General features: G+C 41.2%; 1 protein-coding gene across 1 annotated transcript in view; it reads left to right on the forward strand.

Annotated features, from left to right (window-relative positions):
- Nucleotides 1-16,055, forward strand: part of Fat4 (FAT atypical cadherin 4) — a 126,686-nt gene that overhangs the window by 61,038 nt on the left and 49,593 nt on the right. The window contains exons 3-6 of the mRNA XM_021158479.1: nucleotides 1,089-1,350; nucleotides 2,767-3,117; nucleotides 8,393-9,315; nucleotides 10,124-10,298. Of these exons, the coding sequence (XP_021014138.1) occupies nucleotides 1,089-1,350; nucleotides 2,767-3,117; nucleotides 8,393-9,315; nucleotides 10,124-10,298 (1,711 nt within the window). The remainder of the gene's footprint in view (nucleotides 1-1,088; nucleotides 1,351-2,766; nucleotides 3,118-8,392; nucleotides 9,316-10,123; nucleotides 10,299-16,055) is intronic.

Consider the following 16,055-nt stretch of genomic DNA (forward strand, 5'->3'; position numbering starts at 1 on the left):
ACAACTGCTGGTCCCTTTATAGCCTAGAAGTCCTTCAGTTTGGTGGCACCTCACTTACCACTTTGTGGTGGTCTTCTCACCTGCAGTGTGTGTGTGTGTTTGTGTGTTGTGTGTTTCATGACCGTGAATTGATCAGCAAGACCAACACTATCAGGAAGAGAGACATCTGAGTCTCGATGAAGACTTAGAATTTTGGGTCTCATGTTTAGGAGTTCACCTATGTTTGAGCAGCATGTGAGATGCCTCCTCCTTTTTTTGTTGTTTTTATTTTTGACACATGAATAATCAGTTTTTCCAACACCTTTGGCTGAAGTGCTTATTTACAAATGTATAGGAATTAGTTGACTATTCACGTGGACTCAGTTCTGAGTCTCCTACTCTGCTCTGTTATGGATACATGAAGGAATACAGTTTTATTACTGTAGCTTTGAAGTGTAGTTTGAAATCAGGGGGAGTGATGCTTCAGTTTTCTTCTTTTTTGACATTGTTGTCTCTCATTTAGATTCTTTGTGTTTTTACGTGACTTTTAAAATTGTGTTCTTTTCTGTTTATTTGCTTATTTTGATTCTTGTGTATGTGTGTGAACATGTGTGAGCTTATATGTACCACATCACCATGTGGAAGCCAGACGAGGGCCTCAGATCACCCAGAACTGGAGTTAACAGGCATTTGTGTGTCTCCATATGGCTGCTGGGACTGGAACCTGGGTCCTCTGCGAGAGAAGCACATGCGCTTAATTGCAGAGCCACCTCTCCAATTCCCTCTGTCATTTTCTATTTCAATAAATGGTCATGAGTATTTAGAAAGAGACCCTGTAGATTGCTGCGGATGGTATGGGTCTGGTAGCCATGTAGGACCATCTAGTACATGAGCTCAGATGAATTTTCTATTTCATCCCTGACTTTTAATTCCCAGGGCATGAATCCTTCCCTCCTTTGTTGAGTTTATATACAGTGACTTCTTGAAATTGTACACTGTTTGCATGCAGTTAAAGTTCTACTGCCTCCCTTTCTCAAATTCTCATTCACTGAAAACAAGAAGCAATGTTCTTGGTTCCAGCAGTTCACCTACCTGGTCTTTTCCCCCAGGGTGCCAACGCTCTGGTCACGTATGCTCTCATTAGTGGAGCTGATGACAGCTTCCGTATTGACCCTGAGTCTGGAGACCTGATAGCCACCAAGAGGTTGGACAGGGAGCACAGGTCCAAGTACTCATTGCTGGTTCGTGCAGACGATGGCCTCCAGTCCTCAGACATGAGGATAAATATCACCATCAGTGACGTGAATGACCACACCCCCAGATTCTCCAGGCCCGTGTACTCTTTCGACATCCCAGAAGACACAACCCCTGGTAGGTGACATATCCTGAGATGTGTTTTTCAGGGATAACCTTTAATAGTAATGATGGACACTTATGATTGTTTTAAGTGGCGAGGAGAGTTTACCACAGGTTTACTTCATCATGTATACATCACATTTTGTAATATTTTGCATGACATCTTTTATGCGATTCCCGGAGAAAATTACTAATATATGAGAGCAGATGAGGAGAGGTAACCTTGTGGTTAGTAACTGTAGGCATGACTGTTTCCGAGCGTCCCCATGCCTTGAGTCAACAGCCTTCATGGCAGCCAGCCCCACTCTCCTTTTCTACTTCAAAAATGGGTGAAACCAAAAAAAGTGTGTGAAAAGCTCTAGTTAGCAAGTCTAGTCTTCACCAGCTGTGTGGCCAGGGAACAGAACTCTTTCCTATAGGCATCCGTTTTTCCTTCTGTAAAATGGAAATAGTAATCATTAGAATTGGCAAACTATTGATTTAGAAGATAACTGTGAAGCTCCTTGTGGTAGATTACTCCTGTGATACTATCACGCAGGAGGTAAGACAAGAGGGCAGCCTCTGCCATATTTTATTGCTGTCTGCAGAACGCTACAGTGCAACAAGATATGGTGGCACATGTCATTAATCCCAGGACTTGGGAGGCAGGAGCAGGAGCAGGGGCAGGGGCAGGGGCAGGGGCAGGGGCAGGGGCAGGGGCAGGGGCAGGGGCAGGGGCAGGGGCAGGGGCAGGGGCAGGGGCAGGGGCAGGGGCAGGGGCAGGGGCAGGGGCAGGGGCAGGGGCAGGGGCAGGGGCAGGGGCAGGGCCAGACCTACCTCTGAGTTGGAGGCCAGCCTGGTCCAGAGTGAGTTCTAGGCTAGCCTAAGCTACACAGAAAATTGGGTAGAAGTGACTTTCAAATAACCCCTCTCTAGGACAGTTTCCTCTTTACTTCCTGAGATGAGCTGTCCACTCCTTAATGAATTTCTCAGCACCTTTACTCCCTGTATTAATTACAGAAATGTCAAATGACTACTGGCACCAATAACTGCCAGCTCTAGGATACACATCTATAATATTGCTTGGAATCTCAGTTCCCTACACTAGCTGTTGGCTCCAGTGATTATATATTGCTTTATTGATAAGTGTATCACTTGGTAGCATTGGGTGAAACACTGTCAGAAGTAAGATGACCTCTCCGTTAACACTTGCAGTGCAGCCTGAGCTTCATGGAGTGTCTGACATGCTCCCTGACTGTGGCTGTGGGTCCTGAGTGTGGGGGAGGGCATGTCAGTCTAGAAGTCAGCAGAATACTGGGCTCTCTGTTTTAGAGTGACCTTCTACTTAAAATATTTGACTGTGAAAACACATTCTTGGTCTCAGTCTATACATTTGGAAATATTCCATACCCCTTGTTCCACTGATTTAGACTTGGGTTTTCTTTCCTGCAGGTTCCCTGGTGGCAGCTATTTTAGCAACAGATGATGACTCTGGTGTGAATGGAGAGATCAGCTATGTGGTGGAGGAGGATGATGGGGATGGCATGTTCTTTCTGAATCTGGTCACTGGTGTCTTCAACCTGACCCGAGCACTGGACTATGAAACGCAGCAGTATTACATCCTCACGGTCCGTGCAGAGGATGGTGGGGGTCAGTCTACCACCATCCGAGCTTACTTCAACATTCTTGATGTCAACGACAATCCACCTGTCTTCAGCATGAGCTCCTACAGCACATCCTTAATGGAAAACCTGCCTCTCGGATCCACTGTCCTTGTGTTTAACGTCACCGATGCAGATGATGGTATGTCGTTTCTGTGATGGACTTACATACTCCACTAAAGTCGAGGGCCTATTTTGCATGCGTTCAATATTAATATTATATGATTAACTACACTATTCATATTTGTTTAGAAATGGTATACTATCAAGGTGGAAATTTGAGTTTTGACTTAACTGTAGAGGATTTTTTTTAAATCAAGCAACATGTCATATAATTGTTTTTTAACTATACACTTAGTATGTTTAGATACTTTACAAATTTTCCCTTTAATTTTTGCCCTAAATATTTTAGTTCAGTAATTTAGTGGTCAAGATAAAGATTCATTCTGAGTTTGTGTTAGATAAAATTATTATGTATGTGTGTATAAATATATTACTCAAACTTTTAAATTTAATTTTTATTATATTTATTTATTTACTTGGTGCATGCATGGGTGTGTGGATGCATATACCATGGTGTTTGGAAGTCAGAGGACAATATGCAAAAGTTGAGTCTCTCCTTCTACATTGCGGCTTCTGAGGAAGGCCAACAGACTTCACCGTGAACAAATTAACCTATCCAGCCATCTTGCCACCTCATATGTAACTTAAACTTTGAAAAAATGAAAATTTAAAGACAAAAGAGAAAAAAGTCTTAAAGAAAAATACTTGATAGTGAATAACTAAATTATACATTATCAGATGAAAATAATATTCTCATAATAATATATTGACAATAGTATTATTATTGGAATAATATTTTGGCAAGAATCCGGTGCCTGGAAAGGCTGGGATTTGTTTAGCCTACAGTATATAATAAAGTTAAGAATTTTTAAAAAAAATTATTTTATTTTAATTTCTGTGCATTAGTGTGTGTGTGTGTGTGTGTGCATATGTGTCTGTGTGGGTGTTTTGCTGTATGTGATTGCATGTACAGAGGACACAGCTTAGGTACTGCTGCCATTGTGTAGGCTTGCCCACCGTGTTTTATGAAAGAGTCTCTAGCTGGCCTGAAATCTGTCAGGTGTGCTTGTCAGTCTGACTGTGGATTTCCAGAGTCCACCTGTCTCTGGGTTCCCAGCATGGGAATTGCAAATGTCTTCCACCATACCTAACATTTTTATGTTAGGTCTTGGGGATTGAACACAGGAGCTTATGCTGCAGTCCTGGGGCCAATTTCCTAAGCTAAACATGTTTCTGCCTCGTATGTACATGGGTTGTGATCTGTTGAAGCCCAGTGTATCCCCTGGAGTAAGTTTCATTTACCCTCAGAACATTCAATATAAATACGATGAAAGGGAATTCACTTAATGCTTCAAAACTTGCTGGAATGATCCCTGCACAAGCAGTCACAGAGATATAGTAACTGTAAGCACCAAATCTTTTGTTAAAAAAGGGTGTTCCCCCCTTTAATTGTGCTGGTTAAAACTGTAAAAGTTTCAAGCTACATTTAGCCATTGTTTAGCCTGAATACTTTTATCAGTGTCATTTCCTGCACCTTGGCTTAAAATAGAGGACACAGTTCCTATTCCTTCTGGATTTGGAGGATAATGCTAAGAATGACCTTGTTTGTAAGAACACCAACATAATTATAGCAAACGCTTCCAGCGTGTCTATGAGCTATGAATGTTAGCAAGACACTGAAATTAACTGATTCTTCTTAGCCTCTGGTCAAAAAGTTCCTGATAGGTCATACTGCTGTCTTCTACATAAACAAATGCTCTAGGAGAGCGACTTTAACATTTTGAGTTGTCTATGCACACACTCAGAGTTTAGACTTTAGGTTACATAATCTCAACAATAAAGCAAATCTTATATTTTTGTTAAGGCATAAGTAATAGCTTTATTGCTATAAATATGTATATTAATATTAGTAGAGAGTATTGCATGGAACAAAATTTATAGCTTGAGACTATTGTAGCAACATGTTGGATTACTGTTCTCTTACCATTCTGGAAACCACACATGCTTGAGGCATGATGGTCATAAAAGGATGTTCAGATAGTGACACAACTGTCACTTTTTCTAAATGAGTGTGCTCATTGATCCTTGGTGCATGCTATAGACTGAGTGAGAGCCCAACCTCATAGTCCAGTTCCCTCAGGACCTCGTTGAAAGCATTCTGTGAAGATGACTGGTAACGGCCAGTACTATGTATCTTTGTCCTGTGACAGGGAAGCAAATACTAACTTTTAACCTAGGGCAACATTTATAAATTACGACTAAATGTACACATTCATAATATAGCCAACTTTAGGGTTTAAAAATGTGTGTCATTACTTTTATTTTATATATTTATATAATGTTCTACAGTTCTTGGGAATAAAGTATACACCAAATGCCAATATTATATAATCACAATCAAACATGCACATACAGTCATTCACAACTATACACCCCCCTCCTACCACACACACACCTTTGTGCATCTGCAAAGCTCTTATAGCAATTAAATTCCCAAGGAAAATCATGGAACCACATGACTTCTAGCAAGTTGAACTTGAATAGTTGAAAAACAACCCGTATTCAGTGTAGTATTCCACTGGACTGTAAAAGCCCACCCAATAAAAATTTGAACGTTGTACTCAAAATTAAGAAAAAGTATGTGTTTCCTGTTTTTCTGCTCTGACATTTGCTGCAAGGAACAGGAGGGGAAATGGTTAGATCTTTGTAATTTTCTAAATTGAGCCAGTGTTGAGAGGAGTTCTGAGTCCTTCTGGAATGCATTTTCCTAGGTATAAATTTCAAGGCCAAGGTTGCTTTATTAATTAGACTCTTTGGAGGGAAACGTCCCCTTTAAAGTGCAACTCAGTGAAACACTGTTGATTCTCATTCTGAGATAAGGCCGATTTCTTGCCTTAAAACATTCCATGATATAACAGATACTTTGTTGTTTCAAAGATCATGGTTATCTCTGCTTTGTTTTACGTGGCATTGCCTAATTTATTTGTGATTACCCCTTTCCCTTCATAAAAGGCCATGAGCTTTGTGACCTTGTCTTTTTCTTCTCCACAGTTTAACATTTACCACGAGGGCCATGAGGATGCTTAGATTCCTGACAGCAGGCTGGAATGGCTCCCAGTTGAGCTGATTTGTGTGGATCCCATAGGTCTCTACTGAAGTCATGTAGAATGCTATTACTGTTTCTAATTTCCATTGATCTCAGCTGGGAGCCATTTTGTATATCCACACAGAACCCAGTTTTTCCTGGACAGTCTTTGGTATCACTGTGACTCCTATGCGTTGGTGGTGGCTGTGGATCTCAGTAAGAACAAGAATTCCACATTTGCTACTGGCTTTAGGAGACTCAGAAAATGTACTTATTAAAACACTCTTTCTGTAAAAAATACACCTGATATAATCAACTATATTTAATTTTTTTTAATAACAAAGTAGGTGGAACTTTTGGACCTGGACAGGAATAAAACATGGTGAAGGATGCAGTTGACATTGTCCATTCTGAAGCATTGACACTTTCATTCCTGCAGGTGGATTGTGTGTGGTCTCTGAGCTTTAATTTTTCACATTTCCCCTGATGTTCAAGCCCTAAGCTTATAAAATCTGCTTCATTCATCCCAGAGTCATCTTCAGGGAAGTGGTGTGATGAATGACCACAAGGCACGGTCTATGTCTCTAAAGATTTGTGCATCAAAGTTCTCACAAGAAATTTTAGATCAGTAAATTAGTATCTGACTTTGCCTTCTGAGTATGATTTCTTGTTATCAGCATGGGGAGAGAGAGAGAGAGAGAGAGAGAGAGAGAGAGAGAGAGAGAGAGCCCTTCGGGTGACAGGAACAGACTACCCTGGAGAAGGAAATTCTATTACTTGGGTAATTTGCCTCAAAGGGAACTAGAGAATCAAAAATAGAAAAGCAAACATGTACTCAGGTGTTTTCAGACCCCAGAAGAATATCTTTCACAAGAAAACACTAGCAAACTGTTCTAAGAGATTCTTTTATTATTTTAATGTTTCTTATTAGATATTTTCTTTATTTACATTTCAAATCTTATGTTGTCCCCTTTCCTAGTTTCTCCTCTGAAAACCCCCTATCCCTTACCCCTCCCCCTGCTCCCCAACCCACCCACTTCTGCTTCCCATCCCTGGCATTCCCCTATACTGGGACATAGAACCTTCACAGGACCAAGGGCCTCTCCTACCATTGATGACCGAGTAGGCAATCCTCTGCTACATATGCAGCTAGAGCCATGAGTTCCACCATGGTTGGTGGGGGGTACCGCTTAGTTCATATTCCTGTTCCTGTTCTAGGAGATCCTTAGCAAAGAGCAGACATTGTTTCTGGTAGGTAGGACTCAGAAAGCTCAGTAATTACTTACTATGAGATGGGAGAACAGGCCTGCCACTGTGAGCTACTTGAGACACTGTTCTGAGGTAGGAAGTCTGCCCTCTGACTGTTTTTTGTGCTTACCTAGAAACTCCCTTTCAATGAAGTTTTAAAACATATTGGCAAATGTACTTTCCTTGCCATCTTCACTGTAGTCTTTTCTGCAACTTTTAAAAATAAGTTGATAATTTCTTTTAATTAAATGATGATACACTCTTTAGGGACAAAAAGAAATTATCTAAACATAAGTCACCAACAGCATGACCCTTCTGCCTGTGCTCTTTCATGTATAGCTGTATTGCTAACCATTCCTTTAAGGACTACTTTTTCAAATGTTTGAATGTGCATAAAGTTTGAGAAGAGTCGTTTCCTTAAAGTCCATTGTTTGGCCAGATGCATAATAGGAATTAAAAGTATTTATTAGTTCTGACAAGAAATGTAAAAGGAGACTTTAAGCATCCATGACTAATGTCCTACACAGAGCATTTTATTACCCTTCTCTGAAAACTGGTGTCGGCCTCAATAAATTACTGAAGTTATAAATGTTTAGCTAATAATATAGAGAGTGGCATTTGTACTGCTGGGCCCCAGGGAGTTCCGTGAGAGAAACAAAGAAAAGTTTAGAAAAATATCTGCTTTCTGGAACCCTTTCTTCCTCTTCACGTTGGTAATTTAACATTTCAACGTTGCAGTAAATAACACACCCTCGTGTATGGATCATTTGTACACCAGATTGTAAACGCCTTTCAGATCAAAAGCTCAAAGGAGACCAAGAGTCGTGTGTGCAGTATTTTCTAAGTGTATATAGCTGTAAGTAAATCATCTACAATCACTTCAAATGATTCATGTACAATCTGAAAATCATGATAGTGGGTAACGTGTCGGAAATGCTCTACTATGTAGCAGAACCTTCTTGTAGCTTAGATTACCATCTCACCCATTCAATAAACTTAACTTTCCCTCTTTCACTTCTAGGTGTCAACTCTCAGCTGTCCTACAGCATTGCTTCAGGGGACAGCCTTGGGCAGTTTGCAGTGGATAAGCACGGAGTCCTCAAAGCCCTCAAAGCTTTGGACCGGGAAAGTCAGTCCTTCTACAACCTGGTCATTCAGGTCCATGACTTGCCCCAGCCTCCTGCCTCCAGGTTCACCAGCACAGCCCAAGTCTCTATCATCTTGTTAGATGTCAATGATAACCCACCTATGTTTCTTTCTCCCAAGTTGACATACATTCCAGAAAACACACCCATTGATACTGTTGTCTTCAAGGCTCAAGCGACAGACCCAGACAGTGGCCCCAACAGCTATATTGAGTATACTCTCCTGAACCCTTCAGGAAACAAGTTCAGCATTGGGACCATTGATGGTGAGGTGCATCTTACAGGAGAGCTGGACAGAGAGGAAGTTTCCAATTACAGCCTTACAGTGGTGGCCACTGACAAAGGGCAACCACCTCTGTCGTCCTCTACTGAGGTTGTGGTTATGGTCCTCGACATCAATGATAACAACCCTGTTTTTGCTCAGGCTATGTACCGAGTGCAGATTAAGGAGAACATACTCACTGGAACAGATATAATCCAAGTGTCTGCAGCAGACAATGATGAAGGCACCAATGGACAGGTTCGCTATGGCATCGTGGGTGGAAACACACATCAAGAGTTCAGGATCGACTCAGTGACAGGGGCCATCACAGTGGCTAAGTCTTTGGATAGAGAGACGACCGCTGCTTACACTTTAACTGTTCAGGCCACAGATCGGGGCAGTAGCCCCAGAACGGACTCCTGCACAGTCGCCATCACTTTACTTGACATGAATGATTTTGTTCCTGTATTCGAGCTGTCTCCGTATTCTGTGAATGTTCCTGAAAATTTAGGGACCCTGCCCAGAACCATTCTTCAGGTCAGTATACTTAAACACAGCAGGGTATATAGTACCATTAAGACTTCAGACCAAAAAGTTTCCTTCTTGAACGGTCTTCAAGATCTCCTTCATCCTCTCACTGTTGGGGGTTGGGGACAGGATCGATGCAGATATAGAAAGTCTTGAAAATCAAGGCTTATGAGCATCATGACAGAGACTTATGTTCTTTGCATAAACTCATTTTGCACACATTTGCTCATGTGAGTATTTTAAGATTGTGGTTTACTATGGGAATAATATCCACATATAAGGCGATGTTAAAATTTGGAAGAGTTCATTTAAAATAGTATTCTACCTTCCCTCTTTCCAAAAATGATTAAAAAAAAACATGGTATACACTTTTGGAACGTCTTCCACAAATCCTACACATTGGTTTATGCATAGATTTCTGCAAATATGTCTGCATAATACATACTATTATTTGCTACTTTAATTATAACATCCTTGGGCTTATTATTTTATATATGAATGTTTAGCCCACATATGTGTATGCACATGTTGCATGTGTGCACCATATGTGCCCAGTGCTCAAGGTGGCCAGAAAATTGCATCTGATCCCCCAGAATAAGAGTTACAAATCGTTTTGAGTACCATGTAGGTTCTGGGGACTGAACCTTGGTTCTCTACAAAGCAGCCAGTGCTCTTATTCATTGAGCTGTCTCTCCAGGTCTCTGCCCCCTCTATAGCAGCACTGTCTGTACCCTTATCCCCTGTTATCTCTCACTTGGCCCACATGTTTCACATGTTAGGTAACTCATTGTAGTCCCATGACTCCTCTCCCCTGTAGGTGGTGGCAAGAGACGATGATCAAGGTCCAAATAGCCAGCTCTCATATGTTTTGCTTGGTGGAAATGAAGACAATGCTTTTGCCCTCTCGGCCAGTGGCGAGCTTCGGGTGACCCAGAGTCTGGACCGGGAAGCAAGAGATCACTTCGTCCTGGTTGTCACAGCTGCTGATGCAGGTGTGTTCTTACCGCTTTGCTCAGTTGTGAATTAGATCCTCAGTAGAAAATGAATGCAGTTTTGTTAATGAATCACATGTTTATTGAAATTTACTAATGCTTGGAACAGTCCCAGATTTACATTGAGTATAGTTAATGAGATTTCAGTGCTAAATCGAGAGAGTCTCCCCGCTGAGGTGCAGCTTCTTCATAGAAAAATTTCCTTGTCCTGAAAGCTACTTGAGCATCTATGAGTGTGGCCTTTCACTACTACATACTGAGTAAGGGTCAATTTTACTGTGAAATATATTTTTTTATTAATATGTCATGGTGAAATTCTTGTAGAATGTAATGTTCCATATAATCAGAGTGCTTCAAGGCCCCATTCAAACATCAGTAGGGGATTTTGTGATTATAGCTAATGACATATTCCAAGGACAGTGCCTCTCAGCTTTAATTGAGCACTATCCCCACTTATTCCAACTCTTCTGTCCTAACCTCTCTCCCTCTCTGGACCTTGTGGAGAAAAGTAGTAGCCCTTCTATTGTTACTGTGTGTGAATTATCTTGTTGCATTATATACACAATTTTAAATCCCAAGGAAGAGGAATAGAATGCAGTATATCAGCCACACCCAACTTAATCCAAGTTAATCAGAGACCTGCTCATTATGTCCAAGTCAGCATTCATCACAGCTCTCAGACTCTAGGTGTATGTATCCTTCCAGAAAACCAATGGAAATTGGCTTTAAATACCAGTCAAGGTGCCTGGTGAAGTTGAATTCAGGAGAAACTGGAAGGGAGCTGGATTTTAGACCCAAGGTTTTATTGCTAAAATATTCCAGCCTCAGCTGTCATCACTCATTAGAGCTGGAAGCATGTGGTCAACCCCAGACACTCACAAACACAAATATGGTTTGTGGAAAGTAAGTAGCAAGATCGGAAACTGAATGGAAGATCCAAGCCCCTCAAGGCATCTGGTGGTGGGTATTCTGGGGTGTGAGAGGGGAGGAGGGTTTAGAGGTGCAATGTAGAGTGATCTGTGATGGGCAGGGAACAACACACACAAGGTCCTAGCAGAGAACTTGGCATTGGAGCAGTCCAAGTCAAGAGGCATGGCAGAAAAAGACCTTCCCTCTTTAGCTAGATCCTTTTTCCCTCCAAGGACTCCTAAGGATTCCTGAAATGAGTGGGCTGGGCAGCAAGTGAGGTGATGTTGGGTAGGTAAAGGGATATCTATCTATCTATCTATCTAAACATTACAAAGTTTAGCATAGGATTTTTTTGTTACCATCTCTATTATCCATCATTAGGATGAGAACATTTAATACTTTGCTGAGTGTCTCACAGCCAGTGAATGGCAAAGATAAAACAAAGATGCCCTCAGAGCTCCGGGTACTCTAAGACTTTAGAGGAAGTATTCAGTCCCAAACCATCTGGTAGATAATCAGGCAGATCACAGCCAGTACAGAGAAGAGGAGAATTTTGAATCCAAATCACTCTTGTTTGAATTCTGGTTTCTCCACCATCTGGGTGGCTGGTATTGTCTTTCTCTACCTCAGCATCTTTTGCGAAATGGTGTAGTGATGTCTTAGTTTTGGTTCTGTTGCTGTGCTAAAATACAATGAAAAAAAAGTAAGGGGAAGGGGTTTGTGTATCTCACAGTACTAGGTGAGAAGCCCTCACTGTGCAGAGGTCAGGGTGGCAGGAAGTCTACCCTGGTCACATCACATCTACAGTCCAGAGCAGAAAGTAGTGTACAAATGCATGTATGTATGCACTCAGCCTGCTCTCTCATCTTTCTTCAGTCCAGGGATGAGCCTATCATATGTTATGGCCGACAGACCTTCCAGATGGATCACTGGTCTTCGCTAACCCAATTAAGAAAGTACCTTACAAGCATGTACACAAGCTAACATAATCCAGACAGACAGTTTCTCAGGTGATTTTGGATTATTTTAAGTTGACAACAATGGGCCATCACAAAGAGAAAAATACAAAATTCTTCTTGTGAGATATAATCATGTCCTATTTGTTAAGCTGCTCAATTTTATTACAAACCCTGCAGTATACACAAAAATTTAATAGTAATTTCCCTACAGTTATTGGTAGCAAAATTCACAGTGGAGAGCCTGAGGGTTAATCTTGTGCCCACAGACAGAAAGGCAGATATTGTGTTGAAATCTGTGCCCAGAACTCAGTTGTCAACTTGACATACATAACCTGGAGTCATCTGAAGGAGTCTCAATTCGAGAAGTACCCAGATCAAACTGGCTTGTGGCCATGTCTGTGAGGAATTGTCTCAATTGTTGAATGATGTGAGAGGGTCCAGGCTACTCTTAGGCAGTTCCACTACTATGAAGGAGGTCTGGCTGTTACAAGAAAACAGATTGAGCAAACTACAAGGAACAAGCCAGTGAGCATCATTCCTTTGTGGTCTTTTGTTCATTTCCTGCCTTCAAGTTCCTGCCCTGGCTTCCCCCAGTGATTGACTGTTACCTTCAAGTATAAACTGAATAAGCCCTTTTGTCTCTCAAATTGCTTCTCGCCAATGTTTATCTGGATAATAAAAAGCACACTGAAAGATTTCACTAGAATATTTTCAAACTATTGACAGTCCTGTCCTTGATGACCACAGCCTGGGCCCAAATAACTTCCACATGTATTTATTTATTTATTTTACATGTTTTGAAAATTTTATACTTGAGTGTTCTATTTACCTCAGCCTCTCTCTCCACAGCTCCATCCTGTGTTCCATTCACTCACTCTTAAATTCACAGCCTCTTCTTTAAATATTATTTTCACACACATGTGTGAATATAATCTCACGGAATCCATTCCGTGTTGTTCATATGTGCTTGTGTTTGGGGCAGACCAATCTGGCATAGGATAACCAATCAGGGTTCTGGTCCCCAGAGAAGACTGATACTCTCTTTCTCAACAGTCATTCAATGTCTATAGCTATTCATCTAAGGGAGGTACCTTGTGAGATTTGCCCCACCCATGTTATAATATTGATTGGTGTCCATGTACATGTCTTGTTTAAATAATTTAAATGGAATTAAACTACTTAGAATGTTAATGCTCTCCTTAAGAGCCATAGACTAACCAAATCTCCAGTGGTAGGCATGGGAAACCTCCTTTTGAGATGTTAGTAAGAAAGTCCAGGGAATACCTACACCCAAAACAATACAGACTTTTCCTGTTGCCTTTGGAGTTGACAGTAAGACTCTCCAACATTTTTGATATTATAAGTAATTCCATGTTCATTGTAATACAAATGTCAGTGTTATCAGGTTTCATAATCTATAATTCAGTCCTCTTTTCTTGGCTTGAAATCTCTGGCAATGGACTTAAACACTGGTCACCATGATTAACAGTCAGAGCAATAGGTGACATGAGAAAATGCAGAAAAGTATGAAGGATCTGAGATATCAGATGACATGGTGTCAAATTTGTAGTGTGTGAGGATCAAGGAAATGTCATAGTGCTCTTCAGGAACATCTCTGACAGTTTTATTCCAAATCTTCAAATCACCTCTGTTGTACTCTCTTGAAACTCTCACTCACTCTGTCCAGCTGTGGCAATACGCTAAAAAGTGACGTCAGCGCATTTTAACCAGGCAGAGCCCTAAACGCCTGACTCCTTTCTTACTAAACTCCAGAATGCCCACCTTGCTGTGTTTTTCTTAGTGACTCTCTGCATGGCAGTGCAAGAGAAGCTCCCTCTCCTGCACTCACGGTAAGCTCCGCTCATCCTTTCAATCCAGATGAACAACTAAAGCAGAACAGGGCATATAAAAATTCCAGCTCAGCTTTCTAACAGCATTAAAATGCTGAACACACTGCAACTTAATCAAGCACAGCAGTCTGCTTGTCTTTAGTCAAAGATATGGGCGCCTCGCCAGCTTGATGTGTTGATTGTTGACATGTGGGTCATGTGCGGCTTACTTTTGTCTCTTCATGAGGATGCACTTAGCAGGGTAGAGGCCTTTCTGAGCCTATGTTGCCTCTATCCTCAATGAAGGAAAGTGATCCTGTTTCTCCAGGTTGAAGAGATCATGTTGACACAGCTAATGTCCTTCTCAAGGTTACATGGCCAGTTTGTAATGGCCTCCCTTGCAAGGGTTTACAAACACTGTCATCACAGTGTAGAGAATGCAGGTTGTCTTAGGTACAGTAAACAGCATGAGCAGAGAAGGCAGCATACTGTACTTAAAAGTTCACTGTGGAATTTTAATTTATAAATTATAAAGTCTACCCTGGAGTTAAATATATAGACCCTTAGTGTTCAACCTACAATCAGAGATTTCTTCCATGCTCTAACCACAGTACTTTGGACACATTGTCTGTAACTAATAGTAATAGTAATGCTGAAATATAATATGTATTACACAAATGTAATATGTAATGCACATAATATAATATGTATGACACAAAATAGCTAAGAGTCTGGGTTATTAGCTATTGATATTAAGGCTTTTGTTTGCTAAGCATGTCTTAAGCTTAGTAGGGCCACAGTAAATAGCTGTGATTCTGATACCCTGAACAGTGTTTACACAGCTGGTAAGGGGGAAATCTTCCCATTCTTTGTCCAGCTTCCCCTGTACATTGAGTTTATTAACAAGTGGGTTCAGGTTCAGCAAGGTTCACACTGTTTTTGAGTGGATCTCATGGTCTTCCTCTCCACCGTAACTCCTCTGCTCACGTGAAGGCAAGGGCGACAGCCTCCTCAATGCCTGTCTTTCCTTCTGCACGCTGGTTTTTTCAAAAGGCAACAGAGGAACCTTTGCATTAGTTAGGGTTCTCTAAAGTCACAGAACTTATGGAATGTCTCTCTATACTAAAGGAAATTATTAGAATGACTCACAGTATGTAGTCAAACTAACCCAGAATGGACAACTGTGAACGGGAAGTCCAAGAATCTAGTAGTCCAAGAATCTAGTAGTCCAAGAATCTTGCTCAGTCCCACAAGGGTAGGTGTTTTTTCAGGTGATCTAGATCTATATAAGCTGGTATTCTGAAGAAGTAGGTTCCAAGAGGTATGCTGGCAAGGAAGTGTAAACAGGTGAAGAAGGAGAAAGAGAAAAAAGTTGATGAAGAAGAAGGAGGAGGAGGAGGAAGATATTGTCCTTATATAGGTCACTAGCAGAGAGTATGGCCCAGATTAAATTTGTGTACTAATACACCTAGATTTGGAACTTGCTCTGTCCCAGGCTGGCCTTGAACTTGAGAGATCTGCTTGCCTCTAGAAGATTTTTAAGACAGCAATGGAAGGCAGTGATCTTATTTGAGACCTTAACGGTTGTGATGGCTGTTCTTGGTTGTCAATTTCACTGCCTGGAAAAAAATTAAAGGCGTATGATACCTTGCCTGGGTTTAAGCTTTTTCATGATCTAAAACAAAAGTGTGTGTCATCCCATGTTAAGATCCAGGTCACAGCCAGGCGTGGTGGTACACACCTTTAATCCCAGCACTCGGGAGGCAGAGGCAGGCAGATTTCTGAGTTCGAGGCCAGCCTGGTCTACAAAGTGAGTTCCAGGCCAGCCAGTGCTATACAGAGAAACCCTGTCTTGAAAAACCAAAAAAGAAAAACAAAACAAAACAAAATGAAAAAAAAAAAAAACCAACTAACCAACCAAACAAACAAAAAACAAACAAAAAAAAGATCCATGTCAGAGGGCTATGTCTTCCAGCCTCAAGACCTGGATCACAGGTGTGCCCTCCAATCTGGATTATACTTCATTTTAGATGTAGTCAAGTTGACAACCAGGAATAGTC

The sequence above is a fragment of the Mus caroli genome, chromosome 3 (assembly GCF_900094665.2).
Source record: "Mus caroli chromosome 3, CAROLI_EIJ_v1.1, whole genome shotgun sequence".
Lineage (NCBI taxonomy): Eukaryota > Metazoa > Chordata > Mammalia > Rodentia > Muridae > Mus > Mus caroli.